The sequence below is a fragment of the Amphibalanus amphitrite genome, unplaced genomic scaffold (genome assembly GCF_019059575.1).
Source record: "Amphibalanus amphitrite isolate SeventyFive unplaced genomic scaffold, NRLGWU_Aamphi_draft 000716F_arrow, whole genome shotgun sequence".
Lineage (NCBI taxonomy): Eukaryota > Metazoa > Arthropoda > Thecostraca > Balanomorpha > Balanidae > Amphibalanus > Amphibalanus amphitrite.
The window spans coordinates 43,075-60,388 of NW_024882210.1; the positions used below are offsets into that span (position 1 = coordinate 43,075).

The window sequence follows — 17,314 nt, forward strand, 5'->3', positions numbered from 1 at the left end:
TTGCACCTTCTGATAATGTGTCCCGCCCCGTCGTGCCCACAGAACCAGTACTACAACAAAGAAGACATGGAGGCTATGGTCGCCGCCACTGTGCTAGCAGAGAAGACGTCCCAGGAGAAAAACGACAAGTATTTCGACGACCCTATCGAGAAAGACGTCGCCCAGAAGAAGCGGAAGGTGCTGTCATCCTAAACGAACGGCTGTCCTATCTCTTCTTATAATTTTGCGATCAGTCATTTTTGTTGTGTCTGGCGTCGAACGAAGATGGAGTAAAGGTAGATGATGTGAACACTGCCTGTGTTCACAATGCCCCAATTCGCTCTGCGCCGCCGGTCACCCGTGACACAGGCTCGCAACTATCGGCCACGAACACGACTATCTTACGGAAATAATGACAAATAACACGAGAATGCATTACTAGATAGAATCATTGTTCAAGTGACCGTCTTGGGCATTATTTTTGGTGGGTGTTCATGTTTATCCCTCAAGAGATTTGAAGCTCAATATGAAATAAAAAAGATAAAATACAATGTTGTTTATTGAAATATGGACACTTATGTGACAACCTAGGTACAAGTGAAATGCATTTTTTCCTTTTGTACTATCAGCACTAGTAAGTCAAGGCATAAGACGGACGGCCCGCAGAAAAAATGAGCACGATCCACACTACTCTCCTTCACGACAGTGTAGACCAGGCACAACCGATACACGAAGCTGCGACACACCTTCACTTCCTGGGCTGGTTGACGTGATGAGATAACGCAGAGATGAGGTGAACGAGGAACCCCTCAGCGGTCCCGTTCACTGCGCCTGCTCCTGTTCGTCTGACCACTCCTGAAAGAAAGGCGGACATCAGTACAAACGACAACAGCGGCTCACAGCTCAGTATCAGCTGGTCATACACTATCCAAAGTCAGACACATCAATGGTCGCTTTCGAATCATCGTAGGAAATTTATTTTGTGCACGATATACTGTCAATCAATTTCCATCAATAATCACCTTCCGAACCCGAACTTCCGAACCCGCGATGGTCGTAGAAAGACGGGGTAAACGGCAATCAAAAGCTCTCAACAAGGCGGATCTTAAGAGCCCAAATTCTTTTGCTTAAGTAGGTCAGAGGTCAGGTCAAAGTCAGGTCAAGGGTACAAAATGCAAGTTTCTACAGTATCGGCCTTGCACCGTAGTTGCCGAAGAATGGACTGAGACTGATTGCCCAAAACGTGTTTTAGACTACCAAGACAATATTCGTTGCATACAATGTCATTCAAAGGTCAAGGTCAAGGTCAAGTTCAGGTCAGGTCAGGTCACCAAAAACAAAATATAGAAAAGGGCATGTGCGACACATGCTTTATGGGTCATTTTACTCATAGAATTCAATGGGCACACTCAATAAGTGATATGGACCACCTCTGGATGAATTTCAGGTCAAAGTCAGGTCAAGGTCAGGTCAAGTGAGGTCAAATTTTAAAGTTGGTTGTTAAGGCCTAAAAAGGTGTCTATCTGATGCAGTTTTTCACGGCGAATCGAATGGTGCTATTTTTGTTTCCGTAAGAGGTCTAGAACTTCCAAAAAAATTATTTTTTTTTTTCCAAAATTCTGCGTGTCGTGATGTCATAAAATTTTGAATAACTCCCACATTTTTGAACCGATTCTTCTAAAAATTGGTATGTACAGGCACGTAGCTAGGATTTGGCCAAGGGAGGGGCGGAGGAATCCCGGGGGCCTCCTTTCTACAGAGGGCCTCCTCCCTAAAGGGGCCTCCTTTCTACAGAGGGTCTCATGCCTACATATGTAATTACATATACAACATAATGCAGACTTTTGTTCAGCTTTCATATGGCCAGCGCACTGGTATGTTTCTTTATTCTTACCGCTGTCGCGGTAAGAAACATACGCATATCACAAGTCTCCCAGTGGCATGGTAACTGGCAAAAAAAAAAAAAAAACTCGGGCGCCGGCGGCCGGACCGCAGCAGGAGGGGGGGGGGGGGGAGGATCTGCGAGGAATGGATGGATACTGGATGACGGTCAGAGTACCTAACACTTGGTGTATTATCATATATCGTTCAAGCGCTTAACCGTATTCCGGGCGGGCTCTGAAAGACTGAATCGGGCGGGGGCCTTTTTGGCCCCCGTCAGAACTCGAAAAGCACGAATCGTAGCGACAAACGGCAACGGCGTTTGATAGTTCGTTGAACGACTTACAACTTTTGTAAACAACTTTTTTGGGTCAGGTCAATATTGAGGTCGCCAGAGGTCATAACAAATAACATGGTTTATAACGACCTACATAGATAGTTCAACTTCAAAATCTGACCTAGGAAGGTCACGCTGGGTACCAATCGGCGCGTCATGACCAGGCGAATGGTTTGGTACACTAACAACTATCTAGCCCCATCATGTCGTGATTTATTGGCTAAAAACTGTTGATGACCTCACCTCACCTCAGATGATCCTCCCCGGTGCCCCTGTCAGTAAATGCCACCTGGGTGCTTACAGATCAGATAATCTGACCTGACGTACCTAATTCAGAAGGAATTGGGTGGTTTTGATTCGTTTTCTCGAAGCAGGACACAGTTCATTATATTTTCCAATAGGCTTGTCACGATTCTGACCTGACTGACGTCTGCAAGATTAAAACTATACGGTTATCAATTTTTTATGTGTGAATGATGCCACGTTTACTTGCTGTAAGTAAAACATGGTTTCGTTAGTAAATTTTCCTATGGTCCAGGTGGTTTGCTTCATTTACGCCGTAGATGAAACAAACAATCGATGGATAGGTATATATTAATTTCCCGGTCAAATAAATTATTATGAGTTGTGCGAAGCATGGCTATGGGAATATCACCACGGTCTGATAAATGGTTTGGGTAATTGCATCCATCGTAAAAATACCAACACAGCCACAGAGGGCTTCCTCTCTACAGATTGCCTCTTATCTACAGAGGGCCTCCTCTCTGCTGAGGGTGTCTTTCTCTCCAGAGGGCCTCCTTTACAGAGGGCATCCTCTCTACAGAGGGCCTCCTCTCTAGTCTCTACAGGGACCTCCTCTCTACAGAGGGCTTCCTATCTATGTAGGGCCTCCTCTCTTCAGAGTCTCGTCTCTACACAGGACCTCCTCTATACCGAGGACCTCATCTCTGCAAAGGGCCTCCTCTCTTCAGAGGGCCTTCACTCTACTGAGGGCCTCCTACCTACAGAGGACCTCCTTTCACTGAGGGAGTCCTCCTCTACAGAGGGCCTCCTCTCTTCAGACGATCTCCTCTCTACAGAGGGCCTCCTCTCTACAGAGTACAGAGGGCCTCCTTTTTACAGAGTGCCTCTATTTTACAGAGGGCCTCTTTTTTACAGAGGGCCTCCTTTTTGCAGAGGGCCTCCTCTCTACAGGGGGTCTCCTCTCTAAGGGGGCCTCCTCTCTACACAGGGCCTCCTACCCACAGAGGGCCTCCTCTCTACTGAGGAGTCAGAGGGGCCTTAGCGGTCAGACACAGACACTAGTGGTTATTCACAGGAGATGAGAAGGGCCCTAGCTGTCACTTGTCAGGCTGGTCAGAGGGCCCTGATTGTTCTGACCTCATTTTTTAGATTCCCGGGTGAATTTCGTTCACCTCCGACGTGATTTTGGCCAACGTGGGCCCACGTTGGATTCAGGCCGAAAGAATTCAGGCCAACGTGGGCCTTCGGCCCACGTTGGCCTGAATCCTTTCGGGGGGCCTCCTGAAAACCCCAAGGGAGGGGCGGGCGCCCCCTCCGCCCCCCCTTGGCTACGTCCCTGGGTATGTAGGTGCACATAAACCAGTTCTCTGACATATATTCCGTTTTTTTCGATACACTACTAAAAATTTTGGATTTTATAATTATTTTCAAAAAAGTTTTTTGAAAAATATTGGGCCAAAATCCAAAATTTTCAAAAACCGAGACAGCCATTTGATAGACAAAGTAGAATCACGTATAACCTTTTTTGTTTCGTCTTGATTCCTTTAAAAATGAAGATGTTAGCGGCGCTTGAAATTTTGCCGTTTTTGAGGCGAAAATGGCGAACATGACGTCACTAAAACGTCAATTTCTCAAAGTTTTCCGACGGATTTCGCTCAAATTTTCAGGGAAAGTGTCAAATTGACGTATGATAAGGCAGTGAAAGTTTGACGTCGCTGGCGTAACGCGTTTAGAAGTTATTGGCGAAAAACGGGAGGGGGCAGATTCTGCCCCCTCCCCCAAGCGGGGCGCAGGTTAACCCTCGCCCGCCGAGGGGGAGGGGGGCCGGGGGTGACGACTGCCGCCCCCTTCCCCCATAGGGTCTTTTTCGCAATAGCTCCGAACACGCTGGCGATAAAGAGAGATGAAACTTGGCATACGGGGCATTCCACGATAGATCGACGAAAGCCGTACACCCTCATATTTTATTTTTTGCTTAAAATTGGTCTAATGGCTTGTTATGGGCGGGGAAGCCAGCTGTGCCAAGGATTTTTTTTCTCCGAACAACTGTTTCCGAGATATAGCCTCAGGCAATTCCTGGAGGTCACGCTGCAACCCTATGTTTGGCGGCTTTTAACTCAGAAACTATTGGTTTTCTATGGTAAAAACTTTATATGGTTCAACTTGCAATCAACCAGCAAACGTTTTGGCTATCCCGGATTTTCGATTTTTGAAAATTTTGATCACGTGACATCTTGATCTTTTTTTCGAAGAGTGACATTTATATTTTCCCAGCTGAAAGTCGCAATTTTGTCTGATGACGATTAAAGCCTTATCAATTGTCATTCATATGCGACAATAAAAAAGTGGCTTTCGGCCTGCATCAGGTCTGCATCGGCCTGAGATCAGGTCATTTTTTGACCTGTCCTTTATAAGTCAATGGCAGAAATATCGGCTACCACCGAAACGCATCTGACCGGTTCAAATACTTTTGAATCATGTTGAGTTAGGCTATTATTGATGGAACTGGTGCAGCTTTGTATCAGTGACCCGCTGAAAGGTCATCCTCGGTCACGCGTTGAACACACAATAATTTTCCGTTTTTGGCTGTACCTTTTGATCTAATAAAGAAAGGGACGTAGAATAAGCACCAATCCGTTTGCTTTCACCTAGCGCCAGTTCGTTTTGAATCTCGATACCGATGACCTGAGGTCAGGTCAATTTCTTGACCACCCTATTATAAGTCAATTGGGGAAAAATCAGCTCCCTTATTTTTACACTAAAAAGCGTCAGAATTGCCTAATATACCATGAGTGACTCCAAATGCGACTAACTTTGACTACCTTGAGACCTTTTTTGCTCTTGGTCAACTGTGACGTTGGTCTTGGGTCATGTGACGTTATTAAAGGTCACCAAATGTTTTTTTGCTAATAACTCCTTACAGGTTTGAGATACAGCCGCGCGGATAGGCTCATTGTGTTCAGCTCGTCATGGCCCATCGAATGATATATATGATGACCTTAAGGTCACGTGACCTAAGGTCAACTTTTGACCTTGACCCTTCGAGGTCAACATACACATGTTTCGATGCGGATCGACGAGAGGATCACGATGGTGCTATTAGTTTGTTCCTAGCTGGGATACTTCGAAAGTTATTCGAGAAAAACTTCATATACATGTAGTGCCGCCATTTAGACTTTCTTTTTACCCCTGTGACGTCATCTTTGACCTGACCTGAAAATGACCTGAGTAAAAATTGTAGACCTTATCCATGTGTACCCTGTGCCGTATACCGCTTGTCGCTATCTTGCTTTGTTCTCGAGATCTCGCTGTCGGTCCCGCTCGTAATAATGGGAAGGTCATAAAAATGACCTGACCTGAGGTCAACGCAGGCCGAAAGCCACTTTTTTATTATCGCATATGAATGACAATTGATAAGGCTTTAATCGTCATCAGACAAAATTGCGACTTTCAGTTAGGAAAATATCAAGGTCACTCTTCGAAAAAAGGTCAAGATGTCACGTGATCAAAATTTTCAAAAATCGAAAATCCGAGATAGCCAAAACGTTTTTTGGTTGATTGCGAGTTGAACCATATCAAGTTTTTACCATAGAAAACCAATAGTTTCTGAGTTATAAGCCGTCAAACATAGGGTTGCAGCAGTGTCCTGATTTTCGTGAATTTGGGTGGAAACCCACACCCGAACAGATTCTCTTTGCGACGTCCCGGAAAGCCAAACGACGTCCCTGACAGATAAAAGTCGACAGGTATATCGAACACTAAAAGCAAACTAACAAAAAGAAATATCACCTCTGTGGCCTAAAAACACAGCTATGCAAAATGATAATAAATATATCCCAAGGCCTCACAAACCCACTCTTATACTCAACTCCCGTTTCCTACACCGCTGGCAAGGCCATAGACCGCTGGCCAACCGCCCAACAGTAAACAACGCGGTTTTATTTTCGTTTTCTGTGCGTCAGATATGTATAGTTTTTTCCTTTATCATGTGAAGGTAATAGCTGTCATATGAAGGAGAAAAGACGTTGGAATAGAGGGATCTGAGGACGTCGTTTTCCACTTTTCAGTTTTAGTAACTGTGCAGTGTATAGATAAAAATGAATCATGCGAATATATTACTTCGACATTTATCTATAAGCACACAACATACCTTTTGTATCAAATCACTGTAACATATTTAATTATTTTTTCCCCTCAGAAGGTCACAGTAACGGGGTAGCGCTGCCCCTTGAACCTACCCTTCAAAAGTAGTTAATTTTGCATATGTTGATAGTAGTTGGGGAAAAAGTTTGTGTTTGTTTATTTGAATTAAAATAAAGTTACCGAATTTCAACAGTTTTAATTAAAGTATGTCGTCCTTGGCTTAAAAATACACGTTATGTTGGGGACGTCGATTGACCTTGTCATTCCCATTAAATCGACGTCGGTACAAAACTGAAAAGTGCACAATGATTTCACATTTTTTCCAGCCAAGAAAAATTCAGCGTCTACCTTGGAGTTTTCTTAATTGAATTTCATAACAGGAAGCTATGGAAATTAATATTCCTAACTGTTTTCCACCTCTTTGTTTGGACGTCTGCTTTTTTACGTCACTCCTCTTGCTCGATATAATATCCCTCTTATGACGTCAATATTTAGTGATAGCCGCTGGCTCTTGGGCTGATTTTTGTTGAAGCATATTTGTTATTGACTTGTGTACGATCATGGACAAGAACTAGACATCTTCAAAGTGTTGTTTTGGTGTTTGTGGTGAATGATTGAAATTTATATTGTACTAGGGGTAAACTGGCATTCCTTTGTGTTTATATATGATCCTTTGAGGTGCCTGCAGATGCTATTAGTCAAAATTGCTAGTGAAAATCGCTAATTTTAAGAGATTTAAGGGATCTTCAGTGGCTGAGGCTCCGCACCGATATCGACGTCCTTTTGAAATACTGACGTCCTTGCGGCTTCAATCACACTCTCCTAAAAATAAATTTCAGGACACTGGGTTGCAGCGTGACCTCCAGGAACTGCCCGAGGCTATATCTCGGATACCGTTGTTCGAAGAAAAAAATCCTTGCCACAGCTGGGTTCCCCGCCCATCACAACCCATTAGACCAATTTTAAGCAAAAAATAAAATATGCGGGTGTAAATTTTAAGTTTTTTTGGTCGATCTATCGTGGAATGCCCCATTATACCTGACCTTTGATTCAAGCTAAATCTTTTGACACCAACCGCATTTTCGGGTCAGTCACTGACCTATGGCGTCATAGACGAACCTCTGCACGGTCTTCAGATGTCGCAACTTCGTAACGCCCTCAGTGCCAGATGAGCAGAGGTCTCACAGCTTGTCTATCTCGTTTTTTTTTTCTTTCTAAAGGTCACATGAGGTCAGGTCGATCACGTGACTTCACCATTATAAGTCAATGGGGAAAAATTATTCTGGCGTCGGGAACGATATCAAATTATCCCGCCCACACGGAATCGTGATATCATGCACTCCTTGCAAGTTAAGATGCTTTACTTTTGCATTGTTGATCTTGCATGGCGTCATTTATGACGTCACAAGGGTCATAAGTTATTCGTCAATAACCCCTGATCAAATTGAGCTAGCGAGTCGGGAAAGACACCAATGGACTCTGGAGACTGGAAGGCCAGCCGAATCGAATGATATGCAACACCACCTCCTTCGACCAGCTTCGTGACTTTGAGGCTTCTGACCTGACCATGACCCGAGGTCAACACCTTAAGTTGACTTCACCCAAACAAAAAGTATACCATTCGACGCGCCTGTGCGAGACGAACACGATGATGCCAAAATCGCGGCTCTGCGGCCGTTTTTTTGCGAAGTTATTTACCAAAAACCAAACCCGTACCTTGGGCCACTTGACCTGACCTCAGAGGTCACCGGTTGACCTGAGATCTTAAAATCAGGTATCAGTCGGTGCGTCTCGTAACGGCGCACAGGGTCGTTTCTTCCGCGATGCACTAGCTCCACCAGGGGACGCTCTAGCTCCACCATGCTTAAACTCACGCTTCCAAAATCAGATTATAACTTTGTGACACGGGCGGTTTCGCGCCACTCACCTGAACAGCGGCCACGACTCCCTCGGCCTGTTCGAGCGCCTCGCGCATGAGCCGGATCTCCTCTCGGGCGGTGTCCAGCTGCTCGTGCAGCTGCTGGTTCTCCTGGAGGGCCTCCTCCAGCGCCTGCTGCCGGCTCTCGGCCAGCTGCCGCCAGTACTCCCCACTGGGCTCCTCGGCAGCTGCACGGCACACCCGCACACCACTTCACTTATACGGACACACACCGCTTTACTCGTACAAACCTACACTCACGCCACCAAATGAAAACCGTGAGAAACTAGCTACACGCCAGATGGATCGCAACTAGTGTCGCCACGCCAAAGCCGTAATCACCACGCCATATGTGGAAGGCTTTTGATGTCAATACATACATACATACATACATACATACATACATACATACATACATACATGCATACATACATACAACTAAGCACGATAGCATATGTGACACTTAACCCGCGCCCCGTAGGGGGGGGGGGGCCGAAACGGCCCCTCCCTGTCCTTTTCGGTCGATATCTCCTAAACGGCTGGAGATATCGCCACCAAACTTTCAGGACCCCTCCGGGCATCAATTTTACACATTGTGATCAAAAATTTTTCCAGAGGCTATGATAGGTTGGCCACAAATGACGTCAGAGTGACGTCATGTTCTGTCATTTTCGACCGAAAAAAGACCTTCGCGAGAAGACCTGTCAGGACTACAGCTTTGAAGATACAGAAAAATGATCAAGACATAAAAGGTGTAGAATTGACAGGGCTACAAAACTGCTATCTCGAATTTTTGAATTTTTTTAGTTTTGACCCCCAAAAACCAAAAAAGCATTTTTTTGGATATATTCGCCAAAAAATCCAAAAAGTTTTTTGAGTTTCGAAAAAACTGGAATATATGTGATAGTGCCTACCGTCTTCTATCTACATACCAAATTTCAGATCGATACCACGTTTTTTGGCCAAGTTATAGCGAAAAAACTGTTCAAAAATGATGACGTCAAATTTTCAAACTCAATTTTTGGCAATTCTAGAACTCGTAGAGCAAAACGAAGACCACCATTAGACTCCCCGTGACGAGCTGCATCGAATCGATACCCATTTTATGCAAAAATATCAACTTTGAAATTTGACCTAATTTGACCTGACCTTGACCTGACCTTCACAAAAACGTGACCTAGGCTGGCCCCAAAGGCTGCCTAACCCACATAATCGCATTTGTCATGTAAAATGGACCATAAAACATGTATCACACGACACATTCATATTGTGACCCCCGGTGACCTGACCTCGCTGTGACCTGACCTGGTATCAGTGACCTCAGATAGCAAGGTATGTGTTTGACGAACAATGTACCATCGATGGTTTTCAATAAATTACCAATTTACTCGCTTTCACAGCACATTTCTTGAATTGCCTGTGAACGGTGAAAATCTGACCTTTGACCTGACCTGTGACGTCATCGGTTTGACCTAGGTCAATGAAATTTGGTCACAAGGTAGTTCCCGGGTGGGGCTATCGAACGCCGTTTGAATTTTGAAAATCGGCCGGTAACTTTCCGAGATCTTAGGGGGGGGGGGCCGAAACGGCCCCCCCCTACGGGTGGTAGGGTCCGCCGGTAGCCCTACGGGGCGCGGGTTAAGCGTAGGTACTATCAGCTTATTAGAAAAGCGAACGGTAGGTTGCGTCTGATTTTGCACAGAATATCTCTATTAGCATAATAATGGTCTAGGTCATAAAGAGACCAGAATAGTATCAACTTCAACTAATTCATCCCCAAGTCGTTCATATCGATATAAACGCTGCGCTGTTACAACCAGCGACAAAAAGAGCCAAACAGATGTGAAAATAACTCCCAACCAACGTTAAGCCCTCAACGTCGTAGCTACGGTAGCTACTATCAGGCCGGAGCGAGCACAGTGGCCACGCAGCCATGACACAGTGACCCAGTCCAGGTGGGCTTCTCACCGGCGCACATATCGGCCACCAGCCGGTCGACGGCCGACTCCTGGCCTCGCGGCGGCTCATCGGGATCGGTCTGAGTGCTCACGGTGCAGCGGGTGACCGGCCGGGCGGCAGGAGCGGCGCGCTCCTCAGCGGCCGTCTCCTCAAACACCCGGAGCCTGGTGACAGCAACGTACATCAGTTATCAGAGAATGCATGGCGCTCTAGCTAGGAAATGGTGGTAGGACAGTCTCCCAGGGTTCTGAAAGAAAGGTCTGCGGCCGGAATTCTGACTTGTCACTGATCATCAATACCTAACTGGCCCAGGGTATGTACTATAGTGCGACCTGGACAAAATGCAGCTGAATGCCTTCAAAAATCCACTCGTAAGCGGACTGCAGAAGACTTGGAGTTTTATCAGTGTCAAGATCTCAGATGCTGGACAATCTGGTGTGCGGGATGCTTTAACATATTAATCATGAAGTGTGTCAGGATAGGAGGAAAATGAGTTGCAGACACACGAGGGACCGATCATCACATGTTTAACTACAAAGCGGTGGTAGAAGAAATCAATTTCGAGACACACCGTGGAGTATCAGACTCCCGAGAGCAAAAGCAGATTCGTGTTGCGCTCCGGTGTTCGACAGGTGTGATCAAAGTAAAGGTGTAACAATAATTTCACATGACTGAGATGGTGTGTCGCTGGTGGGATCATCCATGGTCAGTTGAGGTCGGTGGGCAAAACAGATCATGCTCAGCTATGTGGCCATGGTAAACTTTGACTTCAAAGTTCCCGCGAGCTCGGAATTTGACGATCAGTAAACAGATTAAGACACATTGAACAAGCTGTGTATGTATATGGTGGGCTCTGAATTCCTCAATCTATCGACTAAAAAGAACTGAAAATAGCAGCTAGCACCCAACTATCCCTATCACAGTAGATGAAAGCAACATTTATTGTTGACCTGACCTGAGACTGAGAGGGTTTGACAGGTTTGACATTTGACAGGTAAAATGGGGTATCTTTCACTTGCAACATGACAAAGGATCTGTGAGTTCTATTGCTCAGTCATTGCATTATTTGTAACGAAATGAAATACTACATAGGCTGACCCATAGTCCTGGGGAGTGCCCTTCTCCCCTGGACTGTCAACAATGATGAAATCATGAGGTGCCACCAATGCTCCTTCCAAAATTTATACAACTAAGCATTGTTAAAGGCTCAGACAGATAACATTCAATGCTTATGTTTATGCCAAATGTTACATATATTAGATAGCATGCCAAACAAACACAAACACATCTTACAGTTCACAAACAAATGCCAATACACATATGCATTTTAGAGGACAAAACTGGTATATATGTAGATGAAATCTGACTCTGAATGGAGGGTTAGTAGGTTGTAGGTTGTAGATTTTGGGTTAGTAGCTTGTAGAATTAGATCTGTAGGTTGTAGGTTGGTAGGTCCAAGGTTGAAAGTTAGTTGGTAGGGTCAGGTCAGGTTAGATATGCTTTTTATCTTCACTGTACTTCATCTTCACGCTTACCAGCAAAAACTTGATCAGCATTACCTAAAATACAATGACCCGACACATCTAGAGAACAAACTGGTTAGGAACATGATTGTTTGCTACTTGTACTTACCCATGGTGTTTTCTGGGTTTCAGCAAAAGTGTGCTACTGGCATCATTTTGTGCCTGAAATGTAATGAGGATTTTACATGTCAACATCAGCAATAAAACACAAAAAAACATATTCTCTGTGCTGAACACATGACCAGCATTATTAAGTAGGTAAACAAATTCATCACATTTGTCCATACACTAGACAATGCTGAGTTCATTTGGCAAATTTAAAAAATAACAGTAGCTCAGTAAAATAAGCAAGTATATGTACACTTAACAGTTTTCAGCTACCCATAATTCTCATCTTAAGACTCGACTGACTATAGGTACAAAATAAAATAAGTGATTATTTCTAATATAACCACTTACCAGTTTGTTGGTTTTGTTAGACAAAGGAGTTCTCCTAGAACTCTTAGTCATCTTCCCTTCCTTACTACTAGCTGGCAAAGCATTCTCATTTTGGACTTGCAGCTCCTTCATTGTATATTTTTTAACTCTCCCTCTGGACTTGAATCTGATTCTGAAATGCACAACTTTGTAATGATATTAAAGAATCAAATATCTATGCCTATGCCTGGAAAACTTGGCTTTAAGTGGTGGGCTACCTACCCTCTTCTCAAGCTTCAAGTGGTGTCCCCTGGTCCTTGTAAGTAGGTAGGGTTGGGTCAGGTTAGATTATGTTTTGTTCTTATCTTCACACTTATGTAACATATTTGGATATAGAAGGTCAAAACATGCAAAAATATGCAAAATTTATGCTTAAAAGGTTAATCAGACTTATTGTAAATATATATATATATATATATATATATATATATATATATATATATATATATATATATATATATATATATATTTATATATATATATATATATATATAAATATATATATATATATTATATATATATATATATATATTATTATATATATATAATATATATATAAATATAATATATATATATTATTATATATATAATATAATAATATATAATAATATAAATATATATAAATATATAATATAAATATATATAATAATACATATATATATATAATATATATATATTATTATATATATATATATATATATATATATATATATATATATATATATATATATATATATATATATATATATATATATCAGTCGGTGACACACCAGGGAAATAAGCTAAAATTAGAGTGCTCTATTTATTGCTCCCGCTACTTCACCGTCTCCCATAGGGTCCTGTGTTGAGCTGGTGTCGAGGCTCTAAAAATGACGCCGATTTTTGCACCCTTCTCACGAAAATCGCTCGGACCGCCTGGAAACCAATTGTTCCGCTCTAAAAATTTCATGATCGACGGGAAAATGAATGAGGAAAAGATTGGTCCTGAAATAATTCTGAACTCCCTGTAGAACATATCGAAATATGGCTGCAAACTAGGAGCATGTCAAAATCGACAAAACAATACAAATAAACTTACCGGGATTTTTTTATTTTCCATGCATCTGTGTATGAAATCAGTCGGTTTTTCGGAAAGAGCATCTTCTGTTTAATAAATAATTCCACAATTGCAATCGAGAAAAAAAAAACATTTCCACTGTGACAGCAGTTTTGGCATTGTGCCAGTAGTGTGGCGTTCGCGGTGCTGCGTGGTCGTCGGGACGGAGTCGTGAGTATTTTCGGTGTTTTAAATGGTTGATGGCCATTTGAACCAGCTTCATATTATTTCCTACAAATTTTTGCATCAAATTATTGCTTTGAAAGACCATTGAAACCCCTTATCTCTTCATGAAACACGATCATATTCATCGCCGACGAAAATGGCGCGGGACTCCATGTGCATTCCGATCGAAATAAATCGTAAATTAAATAATATTCGATGATAAGTATCATATTCTAGTGACACATTTTCATAAAATAAGGCATAAACTTTGCAAGGAAGTCAACATTGGATAATTGGATTCTTATTTTGCTCACATATCCTTGTAGTAGTCAAATGGCTCAATTGTTAGATAGATGTAAGTATATGTTTTGGCTTGATGTTTGCTGTGAAACCACCCAGCCACTTGCTGGTTGAGTGGTTTTCTGATAATTACCTGATAATCATTTCTCCTTTTCCTTAAAAGAAACTAAAATTCCTTTCAAAGTAATCCATTTTAAGGAATGGCGGCTTGCTCATTGGCATTTCATGTTCTTGTTTTGTTATTGCTGGCAGTATTTTCATACAAAAATGCAATATGAATTTTTTGCAATAATAAAACCTAAGACAAACTTAGTTAATGCGTCAATCAAACACCCAACAGAAAGATTGTGAGTCCTTGTAACGTGAAGTATAATATTCTATGAATGTGTTATATAGAATATGCCTAATATTAAATTAATTATTATTTGATACTGATCGCTGAGCAGGTGAATTATGCCTCAATATAATTTCATTTTCTGGTTTTGAAATAGCCGGCAGTATTTTACTTCAACAAATGTAATATACATGGAATACATGTTGTTATGTTACCTATGTTAAAAGTTTAATAACAGCCAACAGAAGGAGCTGTTTCAGCAGATAATGTTTGTACCTTATGCATTACCTTTCTTTTCTGCAGGACCATGCTTCCGCTGGGTGGTCGACATTTGCCTCCTGAAGAAGTTGAGCAACATGAAGACCACCAGATGAGGTGTCTGCAGTTCATGTGGAACTCTGCAGACTACAAGTGTTATGCCAACCACAACCAAAGTGCTGTGATCATGGAGGCATGAACCTCATGACAACACTTCAGATTTGCAGTTGAACCAAAGTGTGATTCAAACCACCTGTGGCATCTCACTCAGTGTGTGAACAGTGTGATTATTGTGCAGTGTTCAGCTGCAACTAAGACATTTATTAGTGACTTGTTTTGCAATTAGCCACCAAAAGCATTTTTGGGCTGGCTGCTGTAATTTGTTGTGCACTGCGCAATAGTGGTAGTGTTTTGTCACTTGTCAAGTTGTCAGTTGTGCATGTTGCATGTTTCTCTTCCCTCGGCCCTCATTATCAGTTAAGTGGTGAATTGGCATCACTCAGTCTCCCCAGATCTGCATTGACTGTCTGTCAACCACCTAACTTGAGATGGTATTTGCTAATAGTGTCAGAAAAGAAGTGATTGTAGACATTTTTAGGAATATGAGCTCCGTTTCATGCGTGTTCCAGTGGTCATTTTGTCACATGTCCCATAGTGTAATAAATGGAAACTGTTGTTCCCTTTTGAAGGTACTCGCGGATGCAGAAAGCGTTGGGCCTAATTATTAAACGCACCCTCCTATCAGCGACGCACGAAATCGACAAATATCATCCTTTTTAGAACAGGAGGAAACGGAAACTTGTGAACATAGCTGTACCTACAACAGTGCATAAGGAATTGAAATTCTGGGAGTTTTTGAAATTCGGAGAAACTCAAGTTGTCGACAGGTATGCCCCCGCCCCCCTTGCACGTCAAAGACCGCCTAAAAAACAAACGCCTACAAATGAAGGCAGTATTCGTATGTTCGTTGTAATTGCAGCACCCTGGCAACATGTATTGCGGTCCGATGGCGAATTACACTCGTGCTCAAAAACTATGCCGGTAACTGCCAATGGGTATATAGGGCCTTGTGCCAATGCACTTAGGAGTTAGGTCATAGGTGAGGAGAGGAAGGGTTATGTCATATGTCAACATCATAGAAATGGCTTTATCTGAGCTGTGCCTATTGTACATAATTCAACCAATCTATGCATTTCGTTTCTTGCAATCTACTCATGCTTTCACTCCAGCTTCAGAGTAATCATCCCATATTGTACGTCTTAAGATATTGATTTCTATGGCGGTTTGCAATTACTAGCCACGTCTCACCTCAGTTTGGTGGCCCCGCATCGGCCCACTCGGCCGCTCTAAAATTGACTTACGGAGGAGGATGGTGGCTTTTATTTTAGCTTCTCCGCCGACTGCGGGGAGCGCCGTCGCCGAGGTAGGAGCAATAATTAGCTTATGTTTGGGACTAATTTCCACGCTTAATTAACATTTTAATGTTATGTTAATTAATTCATGTTAATCTTTGACGCATTCTCTTTCTATTGATACCATCCACCGGTCTGAGAATTACTGCCTTGCTGCGTAAGGGCCGATAAAAGATCACGCTTTTAGGGGTATCTCTTCAACATGGGGCAGGAGCAATAAATAGAGCGCTCTAATTTTAGCTTATTTCCCTGGTATGTCACCAACTGATATATATATATATATATATATATATATATATATATATATATATATATATATATATATATATATAGGTACCTACTATCTACCCAGCCAGCAAAGCATAAGAATTAAAATACAATGAGTTGCAGGCATTGGACTTTTCAGGGGTACGCCCCCCAGCATCAGATCTCTGAAATCAAGATAGCCTTTCTGGACCCGCCCAAGGCCGTGGATTAGGGATCTTGGATTCAAACAGTTAGTGACTGGGCCATGGGCGGCTCCAGCAAGTGTCTATACCTGCAGGCAGACGCCTGCAGGATTCTGTTGCACGCGCAACAGAATCAAATCCTGAGTATCAATTTGCTATACATGCATAAACATATGTCAATCTCAATCTGACAAGTGTCGAGTGACGACCCACAGAATATTGAACAAATCAAAAAGTGACAATCTTTCCACTAACAAAAAAAACTTAGGTATTGCCGGTATTGCCTAACACAGCATTTATATATCCTAGTCAAGGCCATATCAGTTCATTAGCACGATTAGAACCAAGGCCCTAAAACATATATATAGAAACCAATCGAACACACCGGAACAACTCTGTTGTTGTTGTTGAAGAGTAAAGGGCGCGCAGCAGCTTGGCCGAAACCCACTGTGGCCGAAACAACTCTCCTTCTTCTTCGTGGATTAGGGCGCGTAGCTGTCAGGCTCAAGCAAGGCCATATAACCGATATAACCGGCTCAAGCGTCCAACCCGAAACAACTCAACAACTCAAAACTCTCGCAGCACCGCGCTCAAAAACGTTAGCTTGATTTGGCAGCACCTATGTTTGATATGGTAGCAACTTTTCCCTAAAATAGAAATGGCACTTTTACATTGGCAGTATGAGTTACTGCACACTCAGCAGAAAAGCTGGAAATAATTTTTCCTTTCCATTAATTAAATAGAAAAATAAAATAGAAAACTTATAAAAATGACAATAAATATCTAGTCTTTGGTTCAACTCTTGTGGAGTTGTTCTTTTACGATGTCATGAAACGCTGA

The 17,314-nt window shown here is 42.6% G+C and overlaps 1 protein-coding gene across 2 annotated transcripts; it reads right to left on the reverse strand.

The window, feature by feature from the left end:
• Window positions 1-520: 520 nt before the first annotated feature.
• On the reverse strand, window positions 521-17,030 carry LOC122365132 (geminin-like). Of its 2 annotated transcripts, none has more exons than XM_043336106.1 (6): window positions 16,860-17,030; window positions 12,443-12,580; window positions 12,093-12,145; window positions 10,470-10,624; window positions 8,511-8,689; window positions 521-834 (listed from the first exon to the last, which is right to left on the reverse strand). In XM_043336106.1, the coding sequence occupies exons 2-6, from the start codon at window positions 12,551-12,553 to the stop codon at window positions 802-804; spliced, it is 531 nt and encodes a 176-aa protein (XP_043192041.1). In that variant the 5' UTR covers window positions 12,554-12,580; window positions 16,860-17,030; the 3' UTR covers window positions 521-801. The 2 variants fall into 2 exon arrangements, with proteins under 2 accessions (XP_043192041.1, XP_043192042.1); XM_043336107.1 differs by having other exon boundaries at window positions 12,443-12,593.
• Window positions 17,031-17,314: the final 284 nt, after the last annotated feature.